We start from the raw sequence: 16,950 nt of genomic DNA, 5'->3' as shown, positions 1-16,950 counted from the left end.
AGTATGATGCGTGTTAGGAATTTGGACAAAGTTGTTTGTGAAATATAAGCTGCGTGGGTACAGGATATGTCGTCACTACCGGTGTAACAATCAGCCTGCCTTTAGGAACAATCATGTTTTGTCAGACGGCAAAAGCAAGTAGAGACATATGATAGGAACGTCCAAGTTGCCAAACAGCTTTAACATTGAAGCCTGTCCTACGTATACGCTCCGATAAGAAAATATAACTGAAGAACAACACGTCTGATATCAACAAAGCACACCTGGGCCATCCTTCAACTGTGCATGTGATATACGACTCTTGTGCGGCAAAGCCTGTCCTGTTGGGGGTATTATTGTGGTGTTGCCTCTGTTCAACTGGCACGTAGACTTGGCAAGTGTACCGGCTTCTTTGATCATTTGTTCGTGAAGAACATATCTCAATACTGTCGACATAGACTATAATTTAAATCTCTAGAATCGTCAATTCTGCAAGATCGCAATCCATACCATATATGAATTACATAATATCTCAATAACTATAACCATATATAACCTTAATAACCATAACCAGGGAGTTTGCAGACTATGAACTTGAACTAGAATACAAGAGAGAAAACCAAGTGTACGAACACACACACACGCACACAAACACACGCGCGCACACACACACACACATACACACACAGGCACACAAACACACACACACATACACGCACACACACATGCACACACACATACACATACACATACACACACACATGTACACACACACACACACACAGTGACACACACACACACGCACGCACACAAACACACACACACACACACACATACACACACGCACACACATACACACAGACAAATTTGAGTACAGGCCGTGTTTGGAAAGTGTTTCCTTTCTAATCGACATACACACGTCAACTTGATAAATCCTGAATGAAGACTTTTTGATATTTTCACCAATCATTTTTAGAACAGAAGCCCATTGTACTAGATATGAAGTCCTACAGTTGGAAAACATATGTGTTTCTTCAACACACACAGGTCAATGACCAAGTAAACACAATTGTCACGAAAGACAGGTGCATTTTATCATATCCAATGGATATGTTTCTTTTTCACTTTATTAGTTTTACAATTGCCTACAAGGAAGATTCTGAGCCTAACAATATTATACCATTTGCATTTTTCAAGCATACTGCAAATCTCATAACGTTTAGGCAGAAAAAAAGACAGAAATAGACTAAACAAGAAAACATCCTTTAATTGGACATTTTGGGTAGGAACACTGTCAGTCTATTGTAGGCGTCTAAAGCTATAATTGCTTGTCTTTAAGCAAGACTTAACTTTTAAGAACTTTCAAGCCGTGTTTCCTTATCTATCATCGCGAATCTGACAACTATTCAGCTGTTGTTATTCCTTCGTTAGCTCATTTCAACAAACAGAACAGGCCGCACAGCACACAAAACAGGGTGGTCGCCACAGTAGACCCTGCCACCTTCGTCGCACCGGACGCCCATGGCTCTGAAAAAAACACACAAAAGAGACACAAAATGTAATCAAAAACAGCAACGAGATATCTACGAACATTGATTTGTTGATACTTATTAGGTGATATATGGCATGATGAAAGTACATCAACAATTATGGTTTTTGCATAGATATTGCAGGCATTTTACGTACCATGCAAAATATGATGATTGCATTTTCAACTCTTATCCTTTCGATGCGATATTCAGGTCTGGTACACACCAGTCATGAACACTGAGACAGGTATAGACTCTGTCACGCGAGTTTGTGACAACAGTCTTGTCGCAACGCCACCTTGCGGCAATATATAGGAACGGCATTGTGACCCATTGAAGGCAGCTGACAAGTCACCGAAACTTTAGCTTTTGTGACAGATATGTATGATGTGATATAATGTGAACATGGTACATAAAAGAGTTGGCAGTTTTAGGCATACCGAATTGGGACCATCCAGTTCTGGCTCCACTGGCGGTGTTGTTTTGACGCAGCCAGGTGGTGAGGGGTTCGAAGTACTTGAGTAGCGGGCGGGCGGTCATGGCCCTGCTGCCGGTAATGGCCTCCATCGCCTCCGGCCATGGTCGGCTGGACCCCAGCTTCAACATGTCCCTGTTGGAGACAAGCTCATGTGTCAACGAAAGAACGAACGAACGAACGAACACACACACCATACACACACACACACACACACACACACACACACACACACACACACACACACACACAGATACACACATACACACGCACATGCACACACAGATACACACACACACACGCACATACACACACACATACATACACACACAAACAGATACACACACATACACACACACACGGACATACACACACACACAAACACACACATACAAACAAACAAACAAACACACATTCACACACGGACACACACAGACACAAAAACACATACATACACACACGGACACACATAAACACAGGCACACATACACACACACATACACACACACACACACACACACACATCTAGAATCAACGCTAGAGACAGCACTAAAATGTTTAATGACGTTGATGAATGTATTGTTAAGACGACTACCAAAAAAACAAAAACAACTCCAACAACTACATCCATGTGTAAAATTGATACAGGCATTTTTGCCAAAAGAGAAGAAAGAAAAGAATAATGTCTTAAGACTTTTAGTTTTGAAAATTACCCGAGGAGTTGTCCGGCTTGAGGCGACCTGTAAAAGTCACACTTGTACAGCGGCCCGGTGTGGTCGGAAGCGTCGCACATCGCCTCGTAGAACTGGAACTGGATGATGAAACTCACGAAGTACCTACAAGAAACAAAAAATTTATAAGTGACGTTATGATAGTTAATGTCATAGATATGTAGTACTGTTTGGAAAATTATATTTGAGTCAGATTGTTTTTTATCGTTGAATGTTTTGATATGTTGTCTACAAATTGATGTGTAATCCTTTTATCGAATGTAAACTACTTCGCAACTTAGCCCTCTAATACGTCTGCCAGGAAGCATGTGAGCTTTGTTGTTGTTGTAATGGAGAATAAACCAGTCTACTACTACTACTACTATTACTACGACTACTACTACTACTACTACTACTACTACTACTACTACTACTACTACTAGATTGAGTACTACTAGTACTACTACTACTACTACTACTACTAGATTGAGTACTACTAGTACTACTACTACTACTACCACTACCACTACTAACTACTACTACTACTACTACTACTACTACTACAGATCGCCTGTCAATACTACTTTGCGCAAAATATATGCCACTTTTATTGACCTCCCGAATTTGAATGTGAGGGCTATATATAATACATTGGTTTTCGGAAGTACGATTTGCATGTGTTGCATGCAAGCTTTATCGGTGAGAAATGCTTAATTAGATATATAGTTTGTTCACTAACACTCGCATATGGTAAGATGACTTTTATTATCAATGGTTAGTAGTTACTGATGTTCTACATTGGTTCATTTTGCTTCATGAAACGCTGAGAAGAGTTGTCTTGCTTAGAAAATTAAAACGCTGCCATAAAGATTAAAAGCGCTATCTCATTAATTAACAAAGTAAAGAACATAGATAATTGTGAACTCTGACCTGATGTATGGAACGTCAGACGGGATGTGGAATTTACATCCGGGGTCAAAGTCGTTCTCATCTCTGAGCACTGGTGGGATGATGCCTTGATACTGCTGCCTGCAAATAATCATAGTATAAACAACAACAAGAAATAAACATAATTATCTTAATTTTCACATTGATAATTTTTTTCAATAAGGAGATATTTGCTAGCCTGGAGTCCAGCCTTATTAGCTTTAGTCCGCTAATTGGCGAGGAGCGGGGGCTGGGTAGCGGACTAAAGCTAATAAGGCTTGACTCCAGGCTAGATATTTGCTTGTCCTATTTCAAAACGACCCCGGAGATTATTATGCTTCAATTTCTAGTTTTGGTAGACTTACTGTCAGTTCATTTGAAAAATATCTACATACGGTTGGATTCTGATAATAAGTATTTCAAGGAAGTTTGACCATAACGGTTTCGTCACTAGGTCACCAGAAAATGATAGTTCAAGAAAATGCCTCCACCCCTGAGGCGTCGCAAAAAATAACCCACTTCGGCTCATCAATGACAGGTGAACGTGCAGTACTAGTCTGTATCACGCAAACTCCAGCTGTCCGGGGGTTTCTCTCCCCTCCCCGCGGAGTTTGTGCGCGGCTCTCTCTAAGGCTGGGGAGCCGTTATCAAAAATGGTAACACCAATCATAGGGCAGGATTTCAGCTAGGCTCCCATTGCCATAGAAACCACCTTGTTATCATGTCTGTTACCTGTCACAACTGGCACCACAGGCAGACGGGGAGAAAGGGATGGGAAATGAGATCCAGATGTTGGGAGGGTGAGAAATGAGATGTATCCAAGCCGGTTAAAGGGATTTTAAACCTAGTACTTAGTTTATCTGTTCCTTTAGAGGCAGACAATGTCAGTTTCTCCCACATCAAAAACAAAGTTTGAAAATCCAACAAGAAAAGACTTGACTGCCGAAAAGTGTTCAAAGTACAGAGAAACGGCCTGTGAAACTCTATTCCTACCACCTGCAGATCAGACATCTGCAGCTGTCAATCACTGGATAGCAACAGCAATAGATCCTTAGCAACTAGAGTCTGGCCTAGGCAGGCAGCTCTGTGGGCTTCTCCCCTGTTACAGGCGCTTCCCACCAAGCTCCGTGGGTGGATAGCCGTTACAGGCGGCGGGCGGACACGGGGCTTGGTTGAAACCAGGCTAGTGCAGTACCAAATCTTTCCAAGAAGATGTCAATAACGTTTTCGCCACTTCGTCACCGGAAAATAGTTCAAGAAGTTTTCAATCACTTTTTTGTCACTACGTCACCAGCAAACGAAAACTCAAGCAAGAAACAGTGTTTTCAAATGGCTAGGCCCCGAGGCGTTACCAAATAATACCCCACCTCAACTCATTAATGACAGGTGAAAGTGCAATTAAAAATATTTCAAAGAAGTTTTTAGTCCTCCTTTCGTCACTACGTCACCAGAAAACGATAGCTCAAGCTACATTGCGGAAACAATGTTTTTAAAATGGCTAGACCCAGAGGCGTCGCCAAAAAATACCCCACCTCAGCTCGTCAATGAAAGGTGAACGTGCAGTAAAAATTCTTAACAAGAAGTTGTTAATCACGTTTTTGTCACTGAGTAACCAGCAAACGATCGCTCAAGCTAGCAACACTATGATGTTTATGAAATGGCTCGGCCCTGAGGCTTCGCCAAAAAATTCCCCACCTCAGCTTCCACCATTCCTGGTTCATGTTGTCGGGCGTGATTCGCCCATCGAACACCTTCCAGCGCCACTGGTCCATCATGTAGGCAAACGGCAGGAACGCGATCTTCTCTAGGGCCTGCTTCATCAGGTAGTTAATGTCAGCTTCTGGAATAAGATAATTACCACAATTTCGTTAAAAAGAACGAGCACCTCATTGCGTCTCGGAGGGGGAAGCTGGAAATGCATCTGGGTTAGTTGGGAACCTTAAATCGTAAGTTACGACCTTTTAATTAGGTATATATTCATCTATTTACCGGAGTTGTGGCTAACTTGAAGGAGCAAACTGCAAAGAAAGGCTTTATCTTTTTATCAATCTTTGTTTATATTTTTGTTTATGAAAGATAAAGAAATATAAAACAAGACAATACTGTGAAGAGATTGTTTGTTGCCTTCGTGTAAATTGGGATATTGTTTTCGGTTTGTGTGTGCGATTCTCTTGTTGTGCGTTCGTTTTCATTTGGATATTGTAGAGTGACAGGATGTGAGGCGGGAGATGGTGTAACCGGAGACTGGTAGGATGGGAAGGTTGGCTCGGCCCGGGTCTAAAGTTGGTCCCGCATAGACAGAGTTATCGAGAAATTCATAATAATGAATAAAAGACGAAAATCACAATCCGATTTTTCAAAAGATGAACAGTTTGACAACCAGGGACTCACTTAAACTGACTTAAACGCACACATTTTACCCCCATCTAACGATTCCGCATCAGTGTGTGTTAACGTTTTTCTAGCTACGTTTAGTGATTGATAGATAAGAGTAGAAGAGCCCCCTACCGTCGTCTTCCTGAAGCGTCCCATCGATGAGGCCTATCTCCTTCAGATGTTTCGGTGTGGACACTGACAGGGCCAGGCAGTCGCCAACGGCTTCATGGAAACCTATGGTAAGTCATGGCAAACCTCCTTGGTCATGGCAAAAGCGTTTCAATCAATATATGTCTGCGTGTATACGTAGTATGTACAAATGATATTTTCAGATCACTTACAGCTAAAATCTCATGAATGGTTTACCTCATAACTCACGATGTACATGTACATCATTGGTAGCTACAACTCCGAAATTAGATGTTGCACAGGGCACAAAAGAAGCAAACTTGATACAGCTTGAAGAAAGACCAGTAATAAGACCAAGTCTCTAGATCTCGGCGTAGGCGGTGGATGGTTTTCAGAACGTTAATGTACGTCAGACATAAATTAGTCATACTCCCGACACATTTGTGTAGTGGGTAATTTTTCTTTGTCCTGGATCAACATTTTTGTAGTTTAACAACTTCACAAGTACAGTACGATTGTTGATGAAATTAATATGGATCTCTATACCCGGGTTTGCTCCTTCCCTAAACGGCACAGGTTGGTCCTTGTACTGCAGGAAGTACTCGATATGCCCCATCTCATGGTGCACCGTCTGGAGGTCATCCTGGGTCACCTCCGTGCACATCTTGATCCTAAGAAAATGAAAAAAAGTGCGTTGTCACCAAATAATTAAATCTTCTGGAACGAAGCTTATCGAGTTGCAAATTAATATGGCCTTTAGATCAGTCTCAAAAGACTACGTATGTTGCTGAAAAATAGTAGAAATCGGCCAAATAGGCATGCATAATATACCAGATGGACTAGCCACCGATAGAAGTGCCTAGGTTGTACAATGTACTTCTATGGAGGGCTAAGTATTATTTAAAAAATATGCGCATCTTACAAATAACGAGTTATTCACATGTTTTATGTCTTTTAGAAACTACGATATGATTGAAAAACTATGTGAATTTGTGTACAAATGTTTCAAGAAGAGAGAAGAGACTCTGTAGATTTAGATGGAATATAGCACAATGTTCCGTTTCTTTTACTTCATGTTACCTAATGCATTTGGCCCATGTTGGGCATGAATATGCAATAAAGTTCATTGTCATTGTCATTATTCCGTCTATTCCGCCAGTTTCTACTATCTTTCCAGCGACACATATGGAGTCTGGTAGAAAAACTGCAAAGTTGTACGGCAAATAATAAATGTGACCGGATCACGACAAAACATACTATTTTATAGATGATATCAATGTAGCTGATTTTACCTGTAACGTTAGCTAACCTTTTTTGTTGCGTTTTCGATAAGAGGCATCAAATTGACACCAATGTGGCAAAATAGCAAACCATCATCCCTTTCTGTTGCATGTCAATATTAAAGATTGCCTTCGCCAATTATAAAAGAAAGGCAACGAATATAGGTATACACTCGGATAAAGGTTGATTAACGTTAGATATGGGTAACCTACATTAACATTAATCCGCCGGGTTATTATTTACATAAATCGGAAACGTTGAAAAACAGGGGGTTTGAGAGATCTCCAGTGCATCACTCCCGGGTATGCACAGTTTAGATATACAGGAGTGCATTATGCTGGGGGACGTTAGGTTGGAGATCTGTTTGGACGTATAAACAGGTTTGCGTGGCAAAACCTTTGTTGGATCCGTTGGCATGTGTGGTTGACGCCATCTTGAATTGTGACGTCACAGGGTCGCCATACCATTTCATTGGGAGTGGTGTCTCTCTATTTTTAACAAATCGGCACACAACTATCACACATTCAACTCAAATAAAAAGAAAAATTCAATACCAATTCATATTCATAAAAAGACCCCGTAATCGCAAACATAGCAAACCTGAATTATATGTAGCACAAATACTTAACTCTAGTTTCAGTTTTTTTTTTTTAATTATGTACCCTGGCGGAATTATGTTAGCAGACGTTACCCACCTGAAGTCTCTCCTGTTGTAGAAGTCCCAGGCCGAGGCGTAACACACCACCTCCCTGTCCGCCGGCCGGACGATCATGGAGTCTCGCCAGAAGTTGGGAGTCATCGGGATCAGACCCAGGGACGTGAAGAACTGCTCGGACTCGTTAAACATCCGCATCGCGTCCCAACCCTATGGAAAATTGGTCCTTATAAACACTACGTATTTTGAAGAAAGCCTAGCCTAGAAACCATACCATCGGGGGCTCCTCGATATCTCTACGGTGCTGGGAGTGACCCTCACCCGCCCAGACAGCTTAGCCCGCTCGGGGTGTTGTTAGCTCGCCACCACCTAGGGTCGGCGGCAAAGTAGGATGGCAGCGGAAGTAGGGTATAGTGGAAGTAGGATGGCAGCCAGAGGTAGAAAGGCCATCAGAAACTGACTGGCCCGGTAAAACACCACTAAGCCGACCCTAGAGACTGGGACCAGGCTAAAGAAAACCTAGCCTGGAAACCAAGCCATCGGGGGCTCCTCGATATCTCTACGGCGCTGGGAGTGACCCCGCCCGCCCAGACAGCTTAGTCCGCTTGGGGTGTGTTTACGGCCTTGGATTAGATTACGTCGCCAGCGAAAGTAGGGTGGCAGCGAAATTCTACATGGCAGCTAAGTAGTTAGGCTATCAGAAACGATTCAATAAAGCAGACTAGGCCCGGTAAAACACCCCTAAGCCGACCCCTAGAGACTGGGACCAGGCTAAAGAAAACCTAATTGCAACCAGATCTATATCTAAGGCCCCCATTTCACTGGACGGCGATCGCGCTGTGCTCTCGCTTTGACCTAAATCGGATTTGTCTAATCCTTGATTTCATCATTGGAATATCATGCAAAAAGTATGGCTGAAAAGGCAACAAAATACACAAATCGTGAAAAAGATTTGTTTTTCATGTATGAAATTCGTTGAGCGCTCCGTTAAATTTTAGGTCGCAGAGAGCGCGCGGCGAGAGCGCCGTCCTAAAGTGTACTGGAGGTATTAGGGCCCTGTCACACTTGTGCGTATATTCAAGTGCGCATGAGTTCCGCAGTAACATTTTTTTGGTTTAAGTAAATTTTGCGTGGAGGAAGTTGTTTTCTACTTTGACCCACCGTTGAGCAGTCTAGTTATCAAACCAAAGAAATTACTTCTTCGGCTGCAAACTTAAGCTAAACCAAAATCATGTTGATACACAACTCATGCGGGCTTGTGTATACGCACAAGTGTGACAGGGGCTTTACAGACAGCGGTTTTATTTGTAATCTCTGAAAATATTATCATTGACGTGCACGTATTCAAAATTTACATAATGCGTAATCCACGTAATTCCCATATGGATAATAATCACCTTTTTATAAATGGCTTTTTGAGAGAAGGAAAAAACAATGTAAAAAAAAGAAACTTGTGCAGTAAATTAAAGGAAAACGCCTACCTTAGCCACCATGGCGCTTGTGACGTCAATACGTTGTTTGCCGGAAAACGGTTCCACGAGGTCGTAAATGTTGTTCCACTGTTGGGACCACATGTTACCTAGATATAGGGAGAATATTACATAGCTGGTCGACTACTTTGCTTCGATAATTTGGAGATTTACAATTTATAAAGCAAAATTAATGTTAAAATCTTGTTCATGATGCTGGTTTGGATATACAGCCTGGGATGACGCACCATTGTTTTTGTTTTAATAAATAATCCATTTCTCTCTCTCTCTCTCTCTCTCTCTCTCTCTCTCTCTCTCTCTCTCTCTCTCTCTCTCTCTCTCTCTCTCTCTCTCTCTCTCTCTCTCCCTCTCTCTCTCTCTCTCCCCCTCTCTCTCTTCTCGCCTTATATTTGTCACCTTGTTGTTGTGATAAATTCAGCCCTGTTTATATGACGTGTAGTATTGAGGCGTATGTATATGATTGAATGTTTGGATTTGTTAAAAAAAACGATTAAATTGTAATACAGAAACAATTTTCTATGCATTGAAAAGTTGATATAGTACATCTTATGTTCATATAGTTATGCTGATTTCTTCTTAAACAAATTTAAAAGACAGCAGGGTTGCGTTGAACAAAAACTCTTGGAACGTTTCGGAAACGGAGGCTGATTTTGTAGCGTTAGCTCACCAAACAGATGGGCGGGGATAGGATCATTTTCGCCCACTTTGTCCTTGCCGTACGCTTCTCCCAACCGACGTCTGACGTAGGCGTGCAGTTCCAGGTACATGGGTCTGACCTCCTGCCACAGCGCCTCAAGGTCAGCTTCAAACGTGGGGGTCTCATACCAGGAACGCCAGTAGTCACCCACGTCATCGTACCCTGAACATCAGTGTGAGGCCCAGATTATTCAGCTCATCGTGATGACAAATAATATGTTAGGGACTTAGATGATAATGTGCGGGCTACTTTGTTGTTTAACCCTTTATCGCCCAAGGGATCTACGTATACGTTCCTCATATCTTGTTTGGACACAAAACGTTTAAGCTTGAAAAAACATATATTGTTTTAAATGAACGTTCCAACTATATCATATCGATGTCATTTTCTATGCATTTGACAATTACCATTCCATCAGCTCTTTAATCTTCTTTGCAAAGCAAAATGCGACATATTAGCCAGTGGGTATGATATTTTCGAAGAATAAGGAAAACAATATATACGGCCGGCCTCTGTACATGTAGCTATTGATATGCTGCGAATGATGCCATTTGAAATGTACATGCAAACCGTACGCGTTATCAGAATTATAACATGAAGAGATCAAGCTGTATATCATACATGCATGTTTACCTAATTCTCCGATAGCCTCGTTCTTGAGGGTGACGTATTCCTTGTACATGTCTCGCAGGGTGGGCCCAACAGCGTCACGCCACCCTTTCCAGATGAACTGCAGGCGGTCGTAGTCACGGCCTGTTGCTAACTCATTCACGAGATCTGCATGGAGAAACATGTGACTAATCACTTGATATAGCAACGAAATCTCATGGCTAAAAGCGTATATGAAGGTCAGCTAGACATCCAGGTTAGCAATATTCAAAGACTTTTCAATCTGTACAACTGGATAAGATTCGGATATCACTAGTACTTCCAAACGTTTCGACTGAACGTTCGACTTCACTTTAGTTTAAATGCCGTTTCAGGACATACATGTAGCTAAGATTCTTTTTTTACCTTCGCCAAGAAGGTTATGTTTTTCGGTGCCGTTTGTCTTTTAAACTTTGTTTCTGGACAACATAACTTGAGAAGTTGTGATTGAATCTTTATGTTGTTTGGTAGATGGGGAGGTGTCGGGAAAACAAAGGTCAAATTAGATAATGGACCTCCTAGTGGCCTTGTTAGTACTGCAGCAGAACTTATGGTTTTGATATCTCGTGCTCTGGCTTTTTATAAAAGATTGATAACATGCTTTTTCAACCAACTGTGTTTGTAGTAACACTATCTTATGATCAGCCGCGGCACACTTTTACAAAATTTATGATAATACTTTCACATCTTAAAATCATGTATCATAAGTTAACATACTAGTACGTGCTCACACACACCTGGCTCAAATACAAGGTCGCGGTCTCCGTCCTTGACTTTGCCGGTGCTGTACACTTGCTTCATATCTGCAAGAAGCTGAGTAAGCTAAAGTAAAGAAACAGAAACAACATGTATTCTGTCATTGCTGGTGCAATTTTGCAATGATACATCTTTTAACATACGCCAAGGGATGTGCGAATACTTATGGTATACTTGTTCATTAAGTTGGAAACATAGTTTTAAAGTCAATAATGTTCAATAGAAGACACAAGAAACATAAAAAGGTGAATACGTTAGATTAGAATGATTAGATATTCTCCTCCTCAATGAAAATGAACTTTCAAAGACGATTATTTTCTGTTCAACATTTTCAAATTAGCTGTAACGTGATCTCATGATCAAGCGATTTTAGAAGATTATATAGAAAGCACCCCCTCTATGTCCTTAAAACTAACCCTGTTCAGCTTGTTCTGGTCTCTGAGGCCAGCGTTCCCGATGTTCTTGATCTTGCTGAAGAGCCGTTTGACCGTCTCGTTTGTGAAGGAGTCGACGTCAAACATGGTGGAATTGTCGTACGCCTCCTTTTTGAACTTGTCCTTGTCCAAACTGGCCTGTACCTGTAGGTTATCCCCAAAAGGAATCGTACAGCGTGATTTTGAAATAAGACGACTTCTCAATGTCTAAATTTGGGGGGGGGGAGGAAGGGGGATGTTAACTTATAGTCACGTTTGTTACCACAATTTTGCCGTTGCAGCAACGCCGCCATGCGGCAGGGAGTAGCGGAGCCTCTTGGGTGTGCTGAAGTACTCAACAGAGTCAGGGAAAACACCGGCCCGTACCATAACATAAGACATCCTAACCACAGTAGATAAAATAAAATAAATCAGAAGTGGTACGACCACGTATCACTTTCATCAGGACTAGCTTTAAGTTTTATTAAACTATCATGCAAGGGACAGTCAAGGGAGGAAGACAGAGGAGTATGCAAAGGAAAAGATAGGAGGATGATATTAGAGAATGAACAGGCATGACAATAAGCTAAGAAGGGTGGAGCGTGGAGAAAACTGGTTGTCAGATCTTCTGAGGTGCCCGAACGGTCAAATAGTTAGACTAAGGACAAGATGGGATGAGAAGGTATTAAACTGAAAAAAAATTAGAGTGGCCTTAACGTTGACAAATGAGAAAAATATGTGGTTGTGAACAAAGAGCAAAGTTCCGGGCGCAGTGACAGCTATTGATAAACTGTGTGTTTATCCATACTTGGACTTGGCCCTGGGGGTTTAGATTCCGGCCTAGCCAAACCGCTGACTCTTTGGTTTTGCTTGCAGTAACAGCAAAATAGAAATTCTTGACCAACTTTCATGGAAATTCCTGAATGTAGCAAATTAAAGCCACATCTAACAAAACTTTACGCTGTAAAGCAATCATCAATACATGTACGTTGACAAGAGGCCTTTGGAGCGTGTTTGTTTGTTTAAGCGTTAAAGTTTATACAGCTGTAATGCTCAATCACGCGGCTCGCTGGTCTAGTGGCATGATTCTCGCTTAGGGTGCGAGAGGTCCCGGGTTCAATTCCCGGGCGAGCCCTTAAGTTTATTGCTTCTTTTTTGTCACGAAATGAACACACTTAAAAGCTTTAACTTGTCTCACGGAAAGGTTTTTTATATCAAAATATATTTTTGCAAGATTACATTGTCCTTTTTGTAGCAAGGAACACAATACACTGGAAATTCGGTTGACTGAGAATCTCCATAATTTCAACCGATTGGCATGAGCAGATATCACAGTCTTCTAATCTTCCACTTTTCATAAAGACATTTGGCCAATGGATCATTCAAACGTGACCAGAAGTATCGATGAATGTTTAAAAATCATAATTTTACTGTTGTTCAAATGCAATTATTATCCTATATATTTCAAAGATAGGTAGTCCTTTAGATCGTACAGCATATGTTTTTCAATGGAGTATGCAAAAAACATTGAATGCGTATGCGATATTTCACTCAGTTATATTCAAAATTTATCAAAAATTATTCCAAATACATGTACATACCCGAGGACTAATTGCAAGGACAAACAACACAAATAATGATGAAAAATACAACGATATTAAAGGATACATCTAATGTTATGCTATATTTTAAAATGTACATGGTTTTGTTAGTATATTAACACCTGCAGACTGACAACTGTTTGCAATTCACACCTTGCGCAAAGCGCATATCAACGTTGCTAAGAAAAACGCCCTGCATGGCAGTTTTCCACCGCGCTAAGTAGCGTCCAGAAGAAACGTATTGAAAGACCAAAAATGACTAAGATGTAATCAACACCGTCAGTTGTTTATAAAAATTCTCCAATGATATTTTCCCTCCCCAAATCAAAACTTTGACAAAAGTACTTTTTTACCTTTTCTTTGGAAAAAAAAAAAAAAAAACCGCACTAACCTGGGCTTGTTGGTTTTGGTCGCCATTGATGTCCGTTTCGTACGCCCAGTTCGCTTCCTCGGATAGATAAAAGTAGTGCTCCGCCATGGTGTTGTATTGTTCCAGCCATTGTTTTGCTTCTTCCTCGTCTGTTATCAAGGTTTGGGCCCTGGAGTAGCACAGCGTCACAAGGAAAAACGCAACCCGCCAACTTGCGCGCGCCATCTTGAGAGGCGGTTATGTTTAGTTCGTTGGAGGGTTGGTATTGAGTGGGTCTGTGTATTTACCAAAATACACGAAATGCACGAAATACACCACCAAAATACAAGAAATACACATAAGGATGGCTGATATCATTGGGTGAATACATTGTTATATGCAATGTTATAGCACCCTATGATGTTTACTCAATCAAATCATTCTGTATTTCGGTACTGCGATTTCACCACCCTTTGTGTGTAAATAACTCGTGTCTAAGATACGCATACCGATAAAAACAAAGTATTTTCTGTCTTTTTCTTGCCATCAGGGCCATAAGTACATTACATTATGCCGAAGTAAAGCAGCCTGTGATATTTAGTCATCAAATTATAGTGTATTTCGGTAGATTTCACTCATCTTCATGTGTATTTCGTGTATTTCGGTAAATACACGGACCGGTACTGAGTCACGTATTAAGATGATCTGTAATTAATTAATTGACTTATTTATACGATAAGGAAATCTGACGCAAAATTGGAGTTCCGTATAACCATTTATGCGCTAGTATCTCTGACTCATAAGTCTGAAAGTAAGAAATAAATTAAAATTCGCTATAGTTCTCACGTTTATATACCTACACCTATACTTTACAATAAAGATTTTCTGTTAACACATGGGAAATGGCGGTTTGATTTTGCACACAAAATCTCAATGAAAAACATTTTGTGATAATTCAAATTCATCTAAATTCCTGCATTTTCATAGACTTTCAAATAGATATCACTATCTTTTAAGATTACCCCACTTAAAAGTTCAAATTTCAACAAGGCCTTTAGACAAAGAGCACTAGCACCAGCCCTTATATACACTAAGGTCAGTATATAAATACTCAAGTATTTATTTTCACAAGTTACCACGTAGCCAATGACTTTACACTAGCTAGCACTGTGGATTCAAAAACAAGGTTCCTTTTGTTGTACGAATAGTCACAATTTAAAAGCTTGTTTTCCTGAATGGATAACTAGAACGCGCGTATACATAATGCACAGTGCGGCAAACGACGTCAACAGCTATGTAAATGATGTCTGGTAATTGTAGACCTAGTCAGAAAAGTTACACAACAAAGTGTTGTCTCCATAGAGTTGAAGAAATGCATTCATAGGTCACTCAACTCTTCACCTTGCTATGAACTCTGTCTATGGGAAGTTGGACATTTTCCAAGTTGTGCACCGGGCAACCTTGGAGTTTTTATCCCGCTGGAGAAAAGACCTTTCATGATACAATCTTGAACATACACAGCATAATAGTAATAGACTTTATAAAGTCTGTATCACTGAATATACACAGAACATTGAAAATTTGTTTGGAGTCGAAAGGAGGGTTTCTGTGTCTTAAAGGCACCCAGAGCATTTTATGAGACTTGAAAACTGGAAATATTCTAGTTGCTGTAATCTTTATGAAATTGACAATTAATGCCACTGTTTACCACATTTGCGTTCAGATTTCTTATCAAAAGTGCGCAAAAACGGCACAAAAATGATCTACATGATGATCTTTTAGTTTCACGTGCCTACTGTAAATACTGTAGATATCACAGTGCCACCCACCTCCGTCAAAACGTAGAAATGCAAAATCAAAACATAAAAATGCAAATATTTGACGGACATGCAGTCACTCTCTTATTGGTCGAACCGCTAATTGTGATGGACAGTCAGGATCAGTCTATTAGGGCTTGGATTTTCTATCAGTTCTCACCACACAACGACACCGTATCTTTGCTTATTCAATTTCAATATGTAATGGTATAGTGTTATTGAAACTTACTATGTGTGGGAATGAGTAGAAATTGGAGTTTTTTAATCAAGTTTCAATCCTCATAAAATGCTCTGGATGCTTTAAGTTCACAGTCAAAACAAAACGGTTGCAAAAAAAGCGCATATCCATGGTGTAATAATTTTGTAATGGATAGGCGCTGCGAATAAAAAACCATGGCGAACATTTTAAGATTTACAGTATCATAGATGCATGTTTTAGAGTGCACTATGTACTAAGTATGTTATCTCCAAGGTGTTAACACTGTAGGACACTAAATAGCATTTAGGGAATAATTTAGAATGGCAAAATGATAATGAAGATGCATTGGAAAAACAGAAGAAGGCTGAATAAAATTACCGACCACAAAGCGACTCACAGACACTTAACTATAACTAGTTCTACAGGTATGTGTGAGGGATTGCATTCGTCATTTCGGATTGTGATGTAAAGCTGGCATTCCCATGTTTGGGGGAGCTTTAGGCGTTAAACCTCTAGAGATCTGCACGTAAAATAGTCCAGAAAACTGGAGTGAGATCTAGACCCTCACCCCGACCAATCGAATCACGTGAATCGCATTGAAACTCAGATTCGTATCACCCATTTCCCGACAAATCGCTTTCTAACTTGCGTTAACGACTACATCTGACAAAAAAATATCGCCAGTGAGATGGTGGAAGGTGTCATATTACAAAAGACGTTTTCAGATTGACAATTTTGGCACTTTGGAAGTATTAGAAAGTTAGAAAGCGATTTGTCGGGAAATGGCTGATACGAATCTAAGTTTCAATGCGATTCACGTGATTCGATTGGTCGGGGTGACCCTGTGTGCTTGGCTGAAAACGTGAGATGTGGCGAGGCCACATTGCACTACGAGATATTGAAAAATCGTCATGCTTCG

The 16,950-nt window shown here is 40.7% G+C and overlaps 1 protein-coding gene and 1 non-coding gene across 2 annotated transcripts; one reads left to right on the top strand and one right to left on the bottom strand.

Annotated features, from left to right (window-relative positions):
• Positions 1–1,411: 1,411 nt before the first annotated feature.
• On the bottom strand, positions 1,412–14,300 carry LOC136445706 (angiotensin-converting enzyme-like). The gene is made up of 14 exons (XM_066443838.1): positions 14,058–14,300; positions 12,069–12,230; positions 11,634–11,718; positions 10,882–11,025; positions 10,219–10,410; positions 9,543–9,640; positions 8,102–8,271; positions 6,672–6,796; positions 6,129–6,230; positions 5,316–5,460; positions 3,624–3,722; positions 2,697–2,819; positions 1,949–2,118; positions 1,412–1,506 (listed from the first exon to the last, which is right to left on the bottom strand). Exons 1-14 carry the CDS (start codon positions 14,259–14,261, stop codon positions 1,412–1,414), a joined length of 1,914 nt encoding a protein of 637 aa, XP_066299935.1. The 5' UTR covers positions 14,262–14,300.
• Positions 13,129–13,200, top strand: Trnap-agg (transfer RNA proline (anticodon AGG)). Its single transcript has one exon. It is a non-coding gene; the product is annotated as a tRNA-Pro (tRNA).
• Positions 14,301–16,950: the final 2,650 nt, after the last annotated feature.

The sequence above is a fragment of the Branchiostoma lanceolatum genome, chromosome 12, assembly GCF_035083965.1.
Source record: "Branchiostoma lanceolatum isolate klBraLanc5 chromosome 12, klBraLanc5.hap2, whole genome shotgun sequence".
Lineage (NCBI taxonomy): Eukaryota > Metazoa > Chordata > Leptocardii > Amphioxiformes > Branchiostomatidae > Branchiostoma > Branchiostoma lanceolatum.
Note: the sequence above shows the minus strand (reverse complement) of the source record. Positions and strands in the feature narration are given on the sequence as shown.

Bases quoted from the DNA above. Each gene is read 5' to 3' on its own strand.
- LOC136445706 (XM_066443838.1), bottom strand. From the start codon at position 14,261: ATGGCGCGCGCAAGTTGGCGGGTTGCGTTTTTCCTTGTGACGCTGTGC. The intron at 11,719-12,068 runs GTTAGTTTTAAG...TCTTTACTTTAG, and splicing joins ACCAGAACAAGCTGAACAGG to CTTACTCAGCTTCTTGCAGA. The intron at 10,411-10,881 runs GTAAACATGCAT...ACTGATGTTCAG, and splicing joins CGAGGCTATCGGAGAATTAG to GGTACGATGACGTGGGTGAC.